Source organism: Tyto alba, unplaced genomic scaffold (assembly GCF_018691265.1).
Source record: "Tyto alba isolate M040663 unplaced genomic scaffold, T.alba_DEE_v4.0 Super-Scaffold_13, whole genome shotgun sequence".
Taxonomy (NCBI): Eukaryota; Metazoa; Chordata; class Aves; order Strigiformes; family Tytonidae; genus Tyto; species Tyto alba.
This window is the reverse complement of record NW_024881275.1, coordinates 14488380-14505410: the sequence shown is the minus strand read 5'-3', so window position 1 is coordinate 14505410 and position 17031 is coordinate 14488380. Positions and strand designations below refer to the sequence as shown.

The 17031-nt window shown below is 35.8% G+C and overlaps 1 protein-coding gene across 1 annotated transcript; it reads left to right on the top strand.

The window, feature by feature from the left end:
• The first annotated feature begins 417 nt into the window (after positions 1–417).
• Positions 418–16136, top strand: LOC104366013 (exonuclease GOR-like). Its single transcript, XM_033010005.2, has 14 exons — positions 418–1377; positions 2552–2753; positions 3968–4101; positions 5617–5751; positions 7128–7224; positions 7475–7537; positions 7937–8083; positions 8488–8601; positions 9186–9259; positions 9535–9645; positions 9925–10040; positions 10882–11020; positions 12261–12381; positions 15697–16136. The coding sequence occupies exons 1-14, from the start codon at positions 418–420 to the stop codon at positions 15786–15788; spliced, it is 2505 nt and encodes an 834-aa protein (XP_032865896.2). The 3' UTR covers positions 15789–16136.
• Positions 16137–17031: the final 895 nt, after the last annotated feature.

Sequence of the window (17031 nt, the reverse complement as noted above, 5' to 3'; positions counted from 1 at the left end):
GGCATAATTAATAAGAGATTATTTCATTTTCCTTGTCTGAAAGCTGTAGATGGCAGTTTAGGATGACTTAATTTAATGAAAGAGATGATTTGCAAAAACCCAAAGGGATTAAAATACCAGTAGATTCAGCCAGGAATGAAATTGAGAAACAGAAGCAACTCACAGTACAGTCTTCCCGATTAAATGTTTATAAACACTTTAACCCTTGAAAATTATATTAAAAATACTTTCTCCTGATTAAACTACTGTAGTGCATTTTTTAGCACATGCATGTCATGGTTTCAGTTTCCTGGTATGCAAATAATGGCTATTTTTTAGTTAGAAAAATACATTGTTGATTATAGTTGTCCAGCAACTGTTCTTGAATACAATCTACAAAATTATCTTGCAGGTATCTCTAGATCTTCTGTAACAAAAATGAATGAAAATGCTAAGCAGCAGTGTAAGTCAACAAAAGTAGTTCCTTGTGAAAATCAGAATGAGAGTTCAGACATACCTCCATTTAGGAGTAGCCGTGTATTCACAGAGAGGTCAAGAAGCAGTCATCTAGTGAAAATTGCAATAAAACTTGACGACTCAGATGAGGAAAGTAATCTTGTCATTGATGTGCCACCACAACCCGTTAGTAAAAGGTCAAGAATAAGGAGGAGCTGTACAAGTGGGAACACGGGCAAAGAACTGCCTGCTGTAATATATGCAGAAAAACAATGTGAAAATGCTAGAGCAGACGTTCTTCAGTGTACGGAAGGAAAGTCAGACGATACCACTTTTCAGAAGAACACCAAAAGTTTGAAGTATAAAAAACTAGCCCATGTTTCTTCAAAAGCAAATAATATTTGTTTGCCTGATGTAAACACTGATATACCAAATGTTTTGGAGGAAAGAGATACCCTTGCTTATAGTGAGGAGAAACATGTATCCTCAGCTGCTTCTGTTGAGGCAGTTGTGAAGAAGCAAATTCTGAAGCAAGGGAATGCAGAAACCAATACATTAGTTAAAGCATTTGTTCAGAAGCATGCTACTAATGAAGACTGTGTGGGCAGCAGAAGAGTATCACAGTCTGTCTGGTGTACTGGTCACTTGTCAAAAAATGAAACTACAACTGAAAGTCCTTATAAGGAAACTATAACAAATACAAATGAAAGCCAGAGCATAGAAGGAAATAGAGGTAATGATAACCCAGAAAATAGATACTCACATCCAACTTATTACTTAAACAAGAAAGTAGGTGAAATAACTCTGCTGAGTTCATCTGCTGAGAAAATAGAACCCAGTGGGGAGGACACAGAGCTCTCTGATTCAGGTGATCCTTTAGAGGAGTGTCGGAGAATTTTTGATGAGTTTGAAAGAGAAGCACAAAAGGGCCCTCATAAGCAGGTATTTTTTTTTTTTTTTCCTTCCAGTACTTGGGGTATTTTTTGATCATGAGACCAGGATGTGCCACATAGTCAAGTTCAAATTATCTTTCCAAAATGTGTTAGTTAAATATTTGAGCTTTTAGTGCTAGTAGACAAAGTCATAAAGAACACTTATGACTCTAATCTAGTTTGATAGTGGGTGATCTGTATGTTTGCTGAAATAGAAAATTGCTCTGAATAGCTCCCTGCCTTGGAGTAGCCATTTTTACTTTAATATGCAAAGTCTTAGAGGCAGTTGTGTATACAGTAGTCTCATGTTCTTATAAACAAATGTATGAACTTTGTGTACCACTGCTTCAGCTTCAAAGCACTGTGGCTTAACTGTTCTGAATGTAAAATAACTAATACTGATGGAGTTGTAATTTTCCTGGTGAGTTTTCTGACTGAATAGCCTGAAACATTGGAGCAAATGGATCATGAAGATATTACTGAAGCCTATATTTTCATAACGGTTGGGCTAAGTAGTCTGTTCTTGTTTTTAATAGGCAAATAGAGGAAAGGTAGATGTCAATTTATTAGAAACCAAAGTATGTGTTCCTGGAAGAAAGAGAAGGATTGCACACATAGCAAAATTTGATGTGAGTTATAATTTTGTAATAAACTGAAGGTCAACATATCTGTACTTAATAGCTGTAGACTCATGCTGTGCTTCAGTTTAGCTGTGTCTTGTAGCGTAATTATAAAAATATTTTGAAATTAATTAGAACAAATGTGTCACCAACCCTTCTGGTAAAATTTGTAGCAAATATTGTAGTACTTAGTTGCTTCCTGACACAGGCAAAGTAAACTGCTGCCCAGGGCAGCTGAGGCTAATGCGTATTGAAAAGTCAGTTTGGAGTGGAGGTTTGTACCATGAGATTACAGATACAGCACTTGGAAACCCAAAGTGGCTGTTGATGTCTCTGCTTTTACAGTGCTTTATATAGCAATATTAATAACAGGCATAATTCTTTGAGGCCCCTCCACCACCCCTGAGGTCTTTCAGCTTGGTGTTTTCCTTCTAGGGGCAGCATGCTGAGCTCTGAATCTGATAGCAAAATTCAGTTTTAAGGAGTTTGTTAACTTTAGCACCATCTTGCTGTGATTTGGATCTGCTTGATCGTTAACTCTGGTTTTGTGTATATCCTTATCAGGTACGTAACAAAAAAGAAATGGTGCCTTTCAAAGAATCTTGGAAGCAGGGCCATGATGTGGGAACTCAGCAGACACTCTGGAAGGCAGTGGAGTCTGCAGTTGCAGTTGGAAGGGGACAAGCTTGTATTTATACAACTTCTGGACAGAATAAAACTGCGTCTGGATTGTCAACTACTCTATTTCAAGGCACTGGACCAAGGGGTATGACAGCTTGATCCGTAGGTTTGACAAACTATACTTCACTTTGCTTCAGTTAAGCATTGCTTGAAAGTGTTCATTTTGTTGTGGTGAATGTTAACTGAGTTGAGTGATGGTAAGCACCTGGCCTGTGCAGATAGAAGCCCTATCCACCTAAAACATATTTTAAGTCTTGGTAGCTGTAGTGGAACGAGGACAAGTACTTTGTACTGAGATTTTTGAACGTGTACAGTCTTAACCAAACCCCCCCCAAAAATTTGTTTTCTTGAAAGTCTTTTGATACATGAGTTGAAAGAGTAATAAAAAAAAAAATCTGCTGACTTTCCTTTTAGTATTGATATCAACTGTTAGGTTTCTAATCTGAAGCATTCAGACCTGCTGGCACAATTTGTTAAATACTGTGATTTGAAAATAGTATGTTATTCTCCCTTTAAATTTTCTTTCATATGTGAAAAATCATGGAGTAGAAGTAATTTTCAGCATTTGCTACTAGTGAAACAGTGTTTCCCCTCTAGGTTCTCTACTGTCACTTTAAATTTATGCTTACAAAGTAACCTACCTAGAAAATTAATAAAATGCTACTTCCTAGTAGCTATCTGCCAGTGTATGCATTCTTCCTGAGTAACAGTAAAATGGATTAGTGTATCTCATTCTGTTCAAATGTGTCTTGCTCTGTAATAGGTACTGATGCAAGTAACGTTAAACAGGATGACTGCAAGGATGGCTCCAGAATCTCATGACACTTTTATTTCTGAGATCTGTAGCCTTCATGACTTTAAGGCATTAAGCAATACTTCAAGGCATTTACTGATTGCATTAGAAGATGAGGTTAGAATGGTGGTTTTCCTGACTTTTTCTTGCTGTCATGCTTTTTTTTGCAGGGGAGGGGAAAGGGACAGGGAAGACAGGTAAATAGGTGTTTGAAAATCATAGTTGTTACAACTTGAAAATAGCTTTTAACTTGACCTGTGTGGCTGCTTTATGCGAATATCTTCAAACTGATACATGATCTCAAAAATACTGGAGAACACTGTGCATAAAGTCTATGGGCAAAAGTGAAGTTTTAATGCATTTTCTAACATTCCAGGTTTGCTCCCATGCATTTTACCCTGCTCTAGCAAAGGAGTGGTGAAATACCTGTTCCAGATTAATCTAAATGTAGTAATAAAGCTTACCATTGGAGTTAAGATTCAGTCTGTATCTTCTGTGTGTTTCAGCCTCTTTAAATTTGCATGAATCTCAGCCCATTGCAGACAGAAGTGATCAACATCATGAAAGAAATGTTGGAAGAGGAATGATCTGTAGAGTTCCTTCTAGTTCTTCAGTAAACAGTCGTCTTATGCCATACAAGGTACTGTAAAGTAACTGGTGCAGAACTTGAATATTGAGTGGAAGCAGAAGTGGAAAAACTGCAATTAATTTCAAATAGTATTTTATAATGTAGACCTTGCAATGTGATATACCAGTATAGCTTTTTAGAAAAATTACTTTGTTTCCTGTGTGCTTTAACCATGTTGCTATGCAAATTGTGTTTTAATTTTCCTTGGTTATACTAGCCGGAACTACACAAATGTAAGCAATTAGATATATAAATTGTTAATCAAAGTGGTTGTAATGGGACAATTAGGTACTAATTTGTTTTCAGTAGTGTCATGTTTGTGTGTTGGTTATTTTCCCATAAAACTTCCTGCCATATATAGTGGCAGATGGTATCTGACAAAAGGCTTTATTTGGCTTCAAGAGAAGTACCCTTATAAATTCAGAGCTTTCAAGGAACTTGTCAAAAAGCTGATGAAGCCCTATTTTGGTTTGTTAGTGCCAACATTGCATTGTAATTTTGAGTGGCAGAGTATTGTAAGGTTTTCCTCTCAGAAAAATTACTCTAACCTTGCTTTTTTTAAAAGCAGAAGCACTGAAGATTCCTAGGTTCAGATAAATTATAAGATTAGGATTTTGCTTTCTTATTAAATCTGCCAAATGTTATGGCTTCAGTCAGTTTGGTTATTGATTTTTTTCTAGGATATTAAGTGTGGATTACTTCGTACAGTATGTACCTTCTTGTTTACTAAATGGAATACTACATGCTCCAATAATGGTGAGACTAGGTTGTGACACTGTTACACATTGCCATTGTTCCCTTTATGTGAAAATTACCTTCTCCTTGATACTAGCACACCCATTTAAATGCTCCTCTTAAAGGATCTTCTTTAGTGAATACATGTAGTATAGACATGTTGCTCCTTGTTTGATACACAGAATGAATCTTGTAACTGTTTGGACCTTTCTGTCTATAATGGTATCACCGTCAACCTAATCTACTGCCAGATTTTTTAATATGATGATTTTAAACTCTTTGCTTTATTTAAAATAAGCATATTGTGTTAAGAAAGAACTCTACATTGCATTGTTTAACAAAGGCTATAGGTTCCTGAGACTAAATTCTTCTATTTTTTTTTCGGTTTAGTTCATTGAGTCTGTAGTTTGTTCTGAGTAAAGTACTGCCTGAAATAAAGGCCACATGGAGAGTGTGAATTAAGTCATAACTGAACCACTGGTGATATTTTTCTAAGAAAAAAAAAAAAAGTTAAAAAATAGTTTTAATACCTCACATAGCTTTGAGCAGAAAACTACTTTGTTTAGTTCAAGCAGGGAAAAACTCTGCAGTTAATATTTCTGATAGTTGTTTCTCTCTCCCTGTCATGTGCAACTCCAGTTTCCTGGATAGCTATTTAGCAATGTTTGATTTTTATTTATTTATTTTACCTGAGGATCAGCAAAATAATATCTGAACTGGTTTTAGTTCTTTGAGCTATTTGTTACATACTGACCACACTAGTATGGGGTGGTTTTGTGTGTTTTTTTTAAGGTTTCTACTGGGAAAAGGCCTTCCATTCCAGAATCAGGATCCAAAGTACCATTTGAGACAAGACAGCGATATATTGGGTTGTTTTTTACAGAATGCGTCAAAGCTGCTAGCACGGTGAATGAGGCCGTTGCCAGGGTTTGTAATGTTCTATAGATCTTTACAATTTTTCTTCTGAATTAAGTCAGTAGGTCTTATCTTGTGCAATGTGTTGGTGGGGGTTTTTATTTGATTTATTTTTTTTTAGGGCAAATATTTCATACTTTTCAGTAGAGAGAAGTTAAAATGTGCTTGATCTTATACTTGCTAGTGTTATCAATCAGTTTCTGTTTTCTCCAAATAAACATATTTATATTTAGCACTACTCATTAGCTTTCAAAAAGACCTGTTACTTTAGTATTAGAAAGGAAAATTCTTTTGCAAATGCAAAATAAAAATCTACCTGTGAATACTGGAGGCTTCCTGGAATGTAATAGTGACTTTGAGATCTATCTGGGACAGGAGGAAAACATGTTTGAAGGACCCCTGTAAATCTCTTGATCATTTTGAGCCTTGATCTTGTATTTACTGTTTACACTGCACCAAGTGCTACTCAAGCTTATAGGCAACAGATATGTCAGATAGGCACAAGTATCCCAAATATCCACAGATGTAAACTTCAGGTGATCTAAATTTCTTGCATGCCAGAAATCAAAGAAATTTATGGAGATGCCCTGATAAGACTCTGTGTACACTGAATGAAAGCTTGTAAAACATCAGATGTTATTACTCTACCATTTACTGTGTGTTCTCTGTATTATGAAGCATAACATGGTATTCCTGATTTTTAATTTTCACTAAGTAATGTGTCTTTTACCTTCATTTTAACTTCCTCCTTCTCGGCTTCATCAGTTTTCTAGTTTTCTCTTTTCCTCTGCTTAGAACTTGTACTAGCTGAAGTGATTATTAGAAGGCACTGTTTATGCCTAAAATGAGCTGCTCTGACTACACAGACAGTATAAACAGTGAAATAAAACTATGAAAAACATTTTTCTTCCCTCAGAAGATTAATGAACATATTCCTTATTTCAAGTGTGTTTCTTCATAGTTAAAAGGTTCTGGACCTTTCTTTCACTTCTGTTTCTTATGACTTTACAGAAAGAAAATTAAGGAGAGATTTCTTGACCTAAAAAAGTAACAATGCCTTCTTTGAAGCAGGAACAGAAAAATCTGTCTGTAGCCACAGGAATGGTTACCCTAAGAGTGTTCAAATTCCCACAAGGATTAGATTTAGATTCTGAGTTGGACCACTGATTTTCCCCCACAGATCTTTGCTTCATAAGTACTGAATTTTTATTTCTAGGGCTCCCATCCATCTCACTTTGTCTCCTATTGCACTTCAGATTCAGATTTAGTGGACTGCTTGCATGTGTATCTACCTCTGTGTTCAGAATATCAGATTCTAAAATGGTAGTACTTGTAGAACATACAGTACTCCACTAACACTCAGTCTTTTTTTTTTTTTTTAAATACAGGCTATGAAAGAAGAACAATCTGTTTACAGTCGTTGTGGCAGTAAAAATATGTACCTGAGTATTGGTGTGAATACTCTCAAAAAGCTGAGAGATAGTGGTATTTTTGCTTTCAACTAAACTTTTTTTAAAATGGATTATAAGTGTATAAATTAAAGCAGCAGAGAAATGTTTTGAAAGGATTATTTACTTTAGTTTTAGTAAAGATATTTCTGCGTATTTAAATCCTTCTGTAGAAATATATCACTGAAATAAATTCGTGTTTTGATTTATAAATATTTGCTTAGGATATTAACAGGAAATCTAAAATTGAGAAGAAATAATAAAAATATATGTTTTTCTATATTCAGAGGGACTTAGTAACAGCCAGTCTTTCCATGGTGCTGTATCCATAAAGAAACAGGAAGAGAAAGGTAAAGAACGGGGAAGGGAGATGTCAGTTTTCCACTTTAGCCTGTAAATGGTCTTATATCAACATGAAAATGTTGCTCTGTTTTTGGTCAAACTATATCTGTTAGCCACTGCAAGGGTTTCTAACACAATTCCATGCTTATATCTGAAGGCTTATTCTCAGGCGAAAAATGTTGAACTTCTTGGGGGGCAGCAGGTGGGAAGAGTGTTTTCTTTAGTATTACATGCTTAGCCTTTATGGGATAGCTAATAAATTAACATCCCTGTTGTTTAGTGTCTTTGTTTTGAATAATGCTTCACCTCTAACCACTTCTTATTGCTCTGAGGTACAAGCATATTGGTTTTGCATGTAAAGTATAAGGCACATCTTGTAATTTCAGTTTTGTTTTTGTAATTTTCAGTTTTTACAGGTGGTGATTTATATGGACTTTTAAAAAGTTATCTTCTGAGTGAGGAACAATTGAAAGAAAATAATTTCCCTCGACCAAATCCTGGAATAAATGGTAGTGCTATATTTAAGGGGATTGTAAAACGTTTTGGAAATGATGGTAAGTGCCTACTAGACTGCAACAAAATTGAATTTCAGTCAGTGGTTCACCGGACTAAAATATATGTGTATAAAATGATACATTTTGTCAATGTTCTGTATTTAGTATCTGGGCTACAAGTGAATTCACAATCTTTCATAACTAAACCATGAAGCTTCATAGGTCTCTTCTAGTTTTTGTTTCAACATAGTAATTGAAGCAGTTTCAAGTAAACTTGAATTTCTTGTGCTGTAGAGGAATTCAGGTTTTTTTTATATATATGGCTAATCTTGGCAGGCTGCTTACGTACTGATACTCTGCTCTTGCAATTACTGTTCTTGTAACTTTTTTTATATGTTAGTTCAGCATTTTTTAACAATGGCAAGCCAGCTAGGAAATATTCTCTATTTTGTTTGGTTTTTTAGCTTTCAAAAGAATGTGCTGTAGGTGTGGTGAAGTATATGCTGTCACTTCTTCAGGAGAATATATGCGTAAAGAAGAATGCAACTATCATTCTGGTAGAATATTGGAAGAAAAAGGTAAGTATCCTTGGCATTCAATCTTCATTGAAGCTGTTAAAAGTTATAACATCTCATGTCAAAACTGAACAAGAGCAGAGTATAAAATCTTACACAAGATTCAGCTTAGATACATTCTACTGCTCTTTTGTGAATGTGGCCTTTCTCTGAATATGCTGTAACTTCAGGAAAGCTGATGTTAAGAAAACCATGTGGGAAGAAGGTAGAAAAATGTTCATCATGTGGCCTTGTACTGACTTCTAAGTGAACCTTGTATTCTTTTGAGAGACACCTTAAATAATCAGAAGTTACATTAAGTATTTCCCTCAGGGAGAAACATCTAGAGCAGAGCATACTACAACTTCTCTCCCATTCACTGGTGTTTGGCTTTTTGATGAAAACCTTGTCTTGGGAGGGAACGATGTACAGTTTGTCATCTTCGCATAGGTGAGACCTATAGGTGGAATTTGCTGCTTTCCATAGTGCAGTCTCAGTAGAAAAAGGGGAAGAAATTTGAGAGGAGTGTGGGTACTGATTTTTTTTTTTTTTTTGCCATTGCTAGATTCTGCAAAAATGGCTCAATTTTCAACTTTTCTTTTCGGCAGTTCCTGGTGGTGTGGAAAAAAGCTATAGCTGTTGTGAGAGAATAGTTGGGTCTGCTGGATGTCAGATTGCAAAGGTAAAAAAAACGATCTCAGAAGGTTTATAGCATGCAATATCTCAGTTTTGCTTTCTGTGTCCTTTTGACTTAAAGTTGGGTCATAGCCCTCTGTGAACAACTTCATATAAGCTTTTTAAGTTTACTTAATAGCATTTAGTAAATTATGTGGCAAATATTGACAAGAAGTATTAGATATATATGTTCCTGAGTCTGTTAGAGAAACAAATTGTTTGGCAATTTGGGTAAGATATATCTAGCAAACTTGCACTTAAATATTAATGGAATTTTTTCAGCTTCATGTTCATGATGGGAGAAGAGAGAAATTGGAAGGCTTCATGAAGACATTGATTAAATCACCGCGTCATGATGGAAACTATGGTGTATATGCTCTGAACTGTGAGACGGTATGAACAACTTAAAGTTTGGTTCAGTTAATAGAAAACTATATTGCTGTTTATGAAACAATTTCCTAGCTGTGGTAGTTTGGCACTCATGTCTCCGAGAGTTCTGCGGTGTTCTGACTCGTCACTCTGTGTGACTAGAACTTTAGTGTTGAATATGCAGTGAGAAAAATTACTTGTATCTACTGAGTTGGTAGCCAGTTCTGCTTTCTGTACGACTTGAATAATGTAAGGAAACGACATTGATATGTAAATGCTGGTTAAATTTACTTTTTTCTTCAGTGTTACACAACCTATGGCATGGAACTAACTAGAGTGACAGTGGTTGATGCTAAGCGACAGGTTGTGTATGATTCATTTGTTAAACCAGATGGTAAAGTTGTAGACTGCGACAAAAGGTATGCTAATTATCCTATATAACTTGAGGATTAGACTTAATAAATTGGTAGATAATTATATAAGAATAAACATGCCTCTCAAATGTCTGTTTCTAGTAATATAAATCAAAGACTTTCAATCGGGAATGAGGCTTTTGTTCTTACAGGCTCAATTAAGAAGGATTTTTCTCTTTGCATAGTTCAGTTTAATTTTTTCCCACATTTGGAGACTTCTTTTTCTTCTCTTCATACAGGAAAAAAAAAAAAAAGTTAAGCCTCCTAGATCTTGATAAATTCCCTAAGGGGATAGAAGCAAATGCAAATTTCATCTATAAATATGGTCTCACAGAAAAGCCATGCATGAGGCTATCAGACTGTACAGTGTAACAAAATTTGGCTGTATTCGATGAAGATCACTTGTGTTTGGTCTTCCTATTGGGTTTTGACATTGAGGACCAGAAAACATGTTTTTAATTCCTTTTGGTTCTTTGAAGTCCTGCAACTGGTTTGAGAAGAAATGCAAGTTTTGAGCTTCACTGTAAAAAATATGTTGGAGGAAAACCAACATAATGTGTTCCTATTTCAAAAGCAGTAATTGTTTACTCAGAGCCCTATCTTTGCTCCATGCTTAAAAACAGGCTCAGTCACTTGTAATGGTAGAGCTAAGTTAATACCATCTATCTTAGTCTATCTTACACTACCTAAGTGAAAAGGAAGAGAATGGAAAAATCCCCTATGTTGATTTCAACACTGTGTGACTTCAAAGCTGGCTAGTGTTAACTTTAAATGCCGGAGGAATGACCACTGTAAACCTAGTTTCTTAGTGTCTATGTTAATGAAGATCTTCTAAATCTGTCTGTAGACTCTCTGGAGTAACAAAGGACGTTCTGCGGGAAACCACAACATCTCTTCAGAGTGTACAGGCAAAACTGCTAAACTTGTTCAATGCAGATACAATTTTAATTGGACACAGATTAGAAAATGACTTATTTTTTCTCAAGGTAAAATAACCTGTTTGAAGCCAATTTTAAGAGGTCACTACTTGTCTTTACTGTGTTCCAGTTCATATTACAAAGAAAAAGAATGTTGCATTTCTCAGATCAACATGTATGAAAAAATGGAATGCACTTGCTTGATAAATAACTGTGTTAAAGATAATATTACATTTAGAGAAGGAAGATGTGTTTAGAAATGCAGTATGGTAAAGATTCTGACATTTGGACTTCTTAATTTGTTGTTTTGTACTTCTAACTATGCAATCATACATCACCACTGAATAATACTGTCTTTATTTCTGGGTTTGCAGAAACCTAGAATTGTATGTTTTGTGATCTTGATGACCTCATGCTGGCAAATACATAAAAGGCAGTGATAATTCCAGTAATACTAGGGTATTGCTCTTGGAATCTCTGCAAACAATTATGCTGCCTGTCAGATAATTACCTTAGGTACCAGAAATACATGGATTATGCTATTAAATATCAAAGGCAGCATTATTCTGTAAGAAACATAACCACCTTCTTAGGGAGGCTCTTATCGACGTATATAAATACCTGAAGGGAGGGTACGAACAAGAGAGCCAGACTCTTTTTAGTGGTGCCCAGTGACAGGACAAGAGGCTGTGGGCACAGACTGTGACACAGGAGTTTCCCTCTGAACACCAGGAAACACTTTCACTGTGAGGGTGTCTAAGCACTAGCACAGGTTGTCCAGAGGTGGTGGAACCTCCATCCATGGAGGTGCTCAGAAGCCATCTGGACGTGTTTCTAGCTGACCAGCTCTAGGTGGTCCTGCTTAAGCAGCGTGTTTGGACAAGATAACTTCCAGAGGTCTTTTACCTCAAGCATTCTATGATTATTACTAATGAAAGAATTAGAATTTAGCCTTGATAGATAGCACTAGCAGGTAATCCTAAAGACCAAAGCAAAGCAGATTTCACAGTATGGTATTGGCTGTCTGAAACCAGAATTAATTACATTTGTTGTATATTTACAACTAATGAATGAATGTCGATACAATGTACAGAAATTACTGCAAAGCAGTTTTCCACAGTTCTTGCCCCACTGTTTGCCATTCTGTAATGAATAGAGGAACACAGGACAGATGACTTAGCTCAAGGATTAGTTTTGGCATATTATTTAGAACAGAAATGGTTTAGATGCTAGCTGGGATTTATTTATTAAATAAAGGAGCTGTAAGTCTGGATGGATAGTCATTACTGTGGCCTCTGCTCTTTTCCAGCTAATTCATGATAAAGTAGTGGACACATCAGTAGTGTTTCCTCATCGGCTAGGTTTTCCGCACAAAATAGAACTTAGAAGTCTAATGGCTGACTACCTCAGGAGAATTCATCAAGATGATGGTAAGAGTGGAAGTTCTTATTAAGCAATCTATATATTGCATTATGAAATGGGAGATAGGAATAACCCAGAAAACTGAAAAGGTGGTAATACATTTCCAGTCATTTAAAGCTTTGTCTTGGATGTCTTTACTTCAGTAATTTAGTAAAAGCAGAGGATATACCTGAAGGGTAAGATGGTTGGTGTCATGGTTTAACCCCTGATGGCAACTAAGCACCACACATCCTCTCACTCATTTCCCACCAGTACGGTTGGTTTGTCAGAGTGTTCACCACACAAGTGTTCTAGTTTCCTTCCCTTGTAGAAAGGGCATTCTTAAAATTCTGAAGATAATGTGTTAATGCTAGTATCTATTTCAAGATTCAGTTGCTTATCCAAGCTGATACAGGACTTCTTCAGCTGAGGTTTTCAGTCGTAAAATTACAGTAAATTTCTTGTCTGGCTGTCAAAGACAAATTAATAAATCTGTTCTACAGTGTGGATGTAATACTTAGGAGGCACTGCATTTGACATATATTTTTCATTGACCATGTAATTCTAAATAATTTGTTCTAATATGGTCTTAGATACTGAGTTTATTTTGTTCTAATGAACTGGCAGATTCATATTTGCTTTTACCAGTGAAGCCTTCTGGACAACAAATAATATTCTATTCTTCTAACATATCTTCACTGCCCAGGCAATACATAAATAGTTGCACTGAACAAAACTTGATGTACTTTGATACCCAGTGGAGCAGCTGGATGCTGTATCTGAAAGTTTTCTACATCCTCTTACTGATTTTTCTCTGATGCACAGAAGTGTGGCGGGGGGTAAGGGGAATGTCAAAAGTTATTTCTACAGACTTTAAGATGGCTACCTCAAATAGCCAAAACTCTGCATTTAGCAGACTCTTCTGTTTAAGTTTGGATTTAATCATTCTTTGTTGATCACCACTGAGCTTAAACTGTAGAGCTAGGTAGCTTCTATTTCTAGAAAAAAATTTAAAAATCCCAATGCATTACTTCCACTCGCTATGTTTATATTGATTTGTGCTGCTGCTTCGTGCTAGTTTGTGATAGTTTTGTGCTAGTACCAGAGAAAGATTATAAACATCAAGTCTGGATTTACTTTTTATTGTAAACATAAGTATTAGTAGAATGAAACACTCTTTGTATCAGAAAACAGTAGGTTTGTGGTGATTTAACTTGCTCTGAATTTAATTGACTATTTGCCTTTTTCCGCCTCTCTCAAACTGGAGTTTGAGTAGGAGTGCATTTTAAAGAGTCTCAACTCCAGGGTTTTCAGTGTCCAATGTACAAGAGCTGCAACTGCTGAGGTAGCTTGACTTGCAATATATATCCTTGATTTGACTTAAAAACTGAAGAATACATAACAGAACTAGAAGACTATGGTTTCAGTAATTTAGCCTTTTCAGACTACTTGAAAAACATGTCTCATACAAGTTGTACTTTGAGCAGTTAAAAATATCAGTAGCCAAAGGGTGGAATGACAAGGCAGAATACTACTTCATGGCTTGTAAAGCAAATGAGAATTGGAACTTTACCTGACAAAAGATAGTAAGGATGGAGGGGAAGCTCAGAGGATCACCTCTGTTTTCTTATGCAAATGTCAAAATTGTTTCTAATTGATTATTGTCAGCTGTTCTATTTTATTTCTTAAGGTGCATTTAGGAGAGGAGAAAGCTAGAACCTGAAGGTTACTACCAGCTGCCTTCTGATCCCGTGAATAGCAGTGGTTATTAAGTGGTGTAAACTTCTCTGCCACAGATAAAATCTATTGATCTTCTCTGTTATCTTCCAGAGCTCTTTATATGTCCAATCTAAATAGATATTGCAGGGATAGCTCTTATGCAATATGCTGGTAAAAGCATTCATGTAACACACTAATGCTGTTGTAGATTACTACCATGACTGTGTAAATTATTGGTTCAGTGAGAGGGAAGTATAACCACTTCCACATTCAAGGAGATACTGAACTGCTTTAAGCCAGTGGATATCTGAATTGCAACTACATGCCTGTAAATGTCTGAAGATCTTTGCTTCTGAGTCTAGGCTGCTACATATGAAAAATTATCTCAAATCACTGGCATTTAGGTTTTACAAGAGAAAGCTAGAAGCTTGTACTTCTACCTACTGAGTCATCTTTTCTTGTGATAGCACTTAAGTCCTCTGCTTCTCTGGGGAATGCTATAGCTCAATTAAATCTAAGAAAATTATTTTTCTCCCTAGTATCAATTTACTACATTGTGATGTACTCCCCTGCCCAAAGCAGTTGCAGAATCCGTAGATGTGGAATCTGTGTAATAATGCAGTGCTGTAGTGCAAAGAAGCACCTTTTTGAGGCACTAGCTCAAACATAGAATGGGGAGGGGCTTTTGTCACCTTCAGATGAAAATGCTGAACTGCATATGGTCATTTTTTTCCACAACTTTTTTGGTTTCTGAACCACCAACCCCTGTCCCAAACATGTTTGGGAGATCATCTGTACCTTTATTAAAACTTCTATACTCAGAATAATATATTTGTTTAACATATCTTAAACCATGCAGGATTTAGATATTCTTTGATCAGCTCTTACAGGATTTGATGAGGTACACATATTCAAATTAGTCAATGTAACAATTTTACACTATGTCAAACTTCTGTTTATGAAGATGATGGCTGAATATAGCAGATCTATTCTCTACATATTCTAAAAGTGCTAGGATACCCTTAAGGTGAAGCTTTGGCTTTCAGTAGAGAGTGCTCAGAACTTTCTGTAGTTAGCTACCATTATGTAGCTTGTAAGTTGTTGACTTTCTAAGCTTTCACTAAATATGTAATAAAAATGTATGACCATATATAACTTAAATCCTTTAACTCCATTCTGTTCAGATTTTGTGGAGTATTTCTGTAGATTAGGACAAGTAGATTATCCTTCATTAACCAAGGTAGAGATTTACCATCTAGTTGCAAAATTAACTTGTCATCTGTTACCCTTTCAACTTCTAATTTGAAATTACGTGACTTGGAGAAGCTGTTTTCCAAAGACAGTTATGTTGGATACTCTAGATTACTAATCTGGGCTCCAGTGGATATTGAAACTGGAGAATGCAGTGGGAAACTGAATGTTGCCAGACGATACTGGGCTGTTAGAAGCCTGTTATTATTGCCTTTCATCCTGGTAGCAAGAAGTTGCACTAAAAACTGTCTGAATACCAAGTATTATCTTAATATTCTCAACAATTGTCCAGTTTAATAAACAAAGATACAATTCTTTTATGAAAAAATACATAATCTAAAACTTGTAATTTTTTTGTTGTTGTTTTCCACTAGTTAGTGGTCATAATTCCAGGGAAGATGCACTTGCTTGTATGGATCTAATCCTTTGGAAGGTCAAGGAAGACAATAAAAGGAGAAAACACTGATTATTATGGCTTTGGAGGAACAAGATGGGGGGAAAAATCAACCTCAGTTTGGCTGACTGTTCTGTAATGCTTCAGTACCAATTGTTTTTCTGATGTAAAAAAAAAAAAGATAATGGGAAAATCTAATGGGAAAACAAGACTGGTTTCCAGTAGTAGTACCTTCTACTTCTGAAGCTTAAGAGGTACAAGAAGGAGAAAAAGCAAATGCATAAAATGCAAGTAAAATGTTCAGAGTAAATGCTTGCATTTTTTTTCTGTTCTGCTAAGTATTATTTCTGTAATTATCCTTACTACTCTGTGTAGCTGAAAACTATCATTCACAGTAAGTGAAAGTAATTTTGGTTTAAAGTTCTGGATGTAACTTTTGGTTTCACCTTGTTCAGACTCTGAAATAAAACTTAATCACACAGCAGAAATTTAAGATTATTGTTTTCTTTTTCCCTTCCCCTTCCTGCTTCTCTCTCTCTCTCCATCTGCTTTTAGAGAGAGAGAAAACAAACTTAGTCATGTTTAATTTATTAATGGACACAAAAAGGCATAATGGTAGAAATATAACCTCTTCTGGAGCAGAATCATCTGATTTCTTTTAAATAAGTTGAGCTTGTAGGAAACTTTTCAACTGTAAAAGCAATAAGCTTTGATTTATAAGTGTTCCCAATAAGTAGAGTATTTCAAGAAATAACTGTTTATTGCTTCCAATAGAATTGGCCTATACTCCAAGATACAATTACGTGTCTCCCGTTTAAGATTGGATTCAGTGTCTGCTACCTTCAGAGAGGATTTTGCAGCCTGTTCCAACTTATTTTTGTGTGAAGGAAACAGAAGAAAATGTAAGAATTGACCACACTTTTTGTGCAACACTAGCTCAGAGCTGAAGTTATACTTTGCAGTGATTAGTCAAAGAAAACAGAGTGGTGAGGAAAAATGGTCTTGACTGAGGATCCTGTAAGAGTAGATCAGTAGTAATCTCACAGGTCCCGTAGATGTGCCCTGAAGAATGAGTACACTGCATGACTAAATCTGTACTGAAGGCTAAAAAACTGTAGCTGCTTCTTGTGCATTGAAGTACTTAGGGGTTGTGTCCTGTTCTGTGAGATACTGACAGGCAGTAGCTGTGATTAGAAATAACGTTGTGTATGTATTGTTCTGCATCTGCTGCTCAGAATGTCACAAAAAAAAGGCAGTTTTCATTTTCCTTCAGCCAATAGTAGGTAATAGTACTTAATATATAAATAGAACAATC

What these genes read in the sequence shown, in the direction of transcription:
- LOC104366013 (XM_033010005.2), top strand. Translation starts at nt 418, where the DNA reads ATGAATGAAAATGCTAAGCAGCAGTGTAAGTCAACAAAAGTAGTTCCT. An exon ending in ATGCTCTGAACTGTGAGACG is followed by an intron (nt 9,646 to 9,924) that starts GTATGAACAACT and finishes TTTTTTCTTCAG; the next exon opens with TGTTACACAACCTATGGCAT. An exon ending in GAGAATTCATCAAGATGATG is followed by an intron (nt 12,382 to 15,696) that starts GTAAGAGTGGAA and finishes GTTTTCCACTAG; the next exon opens with TTAGTGGTCATAATTCCAGG.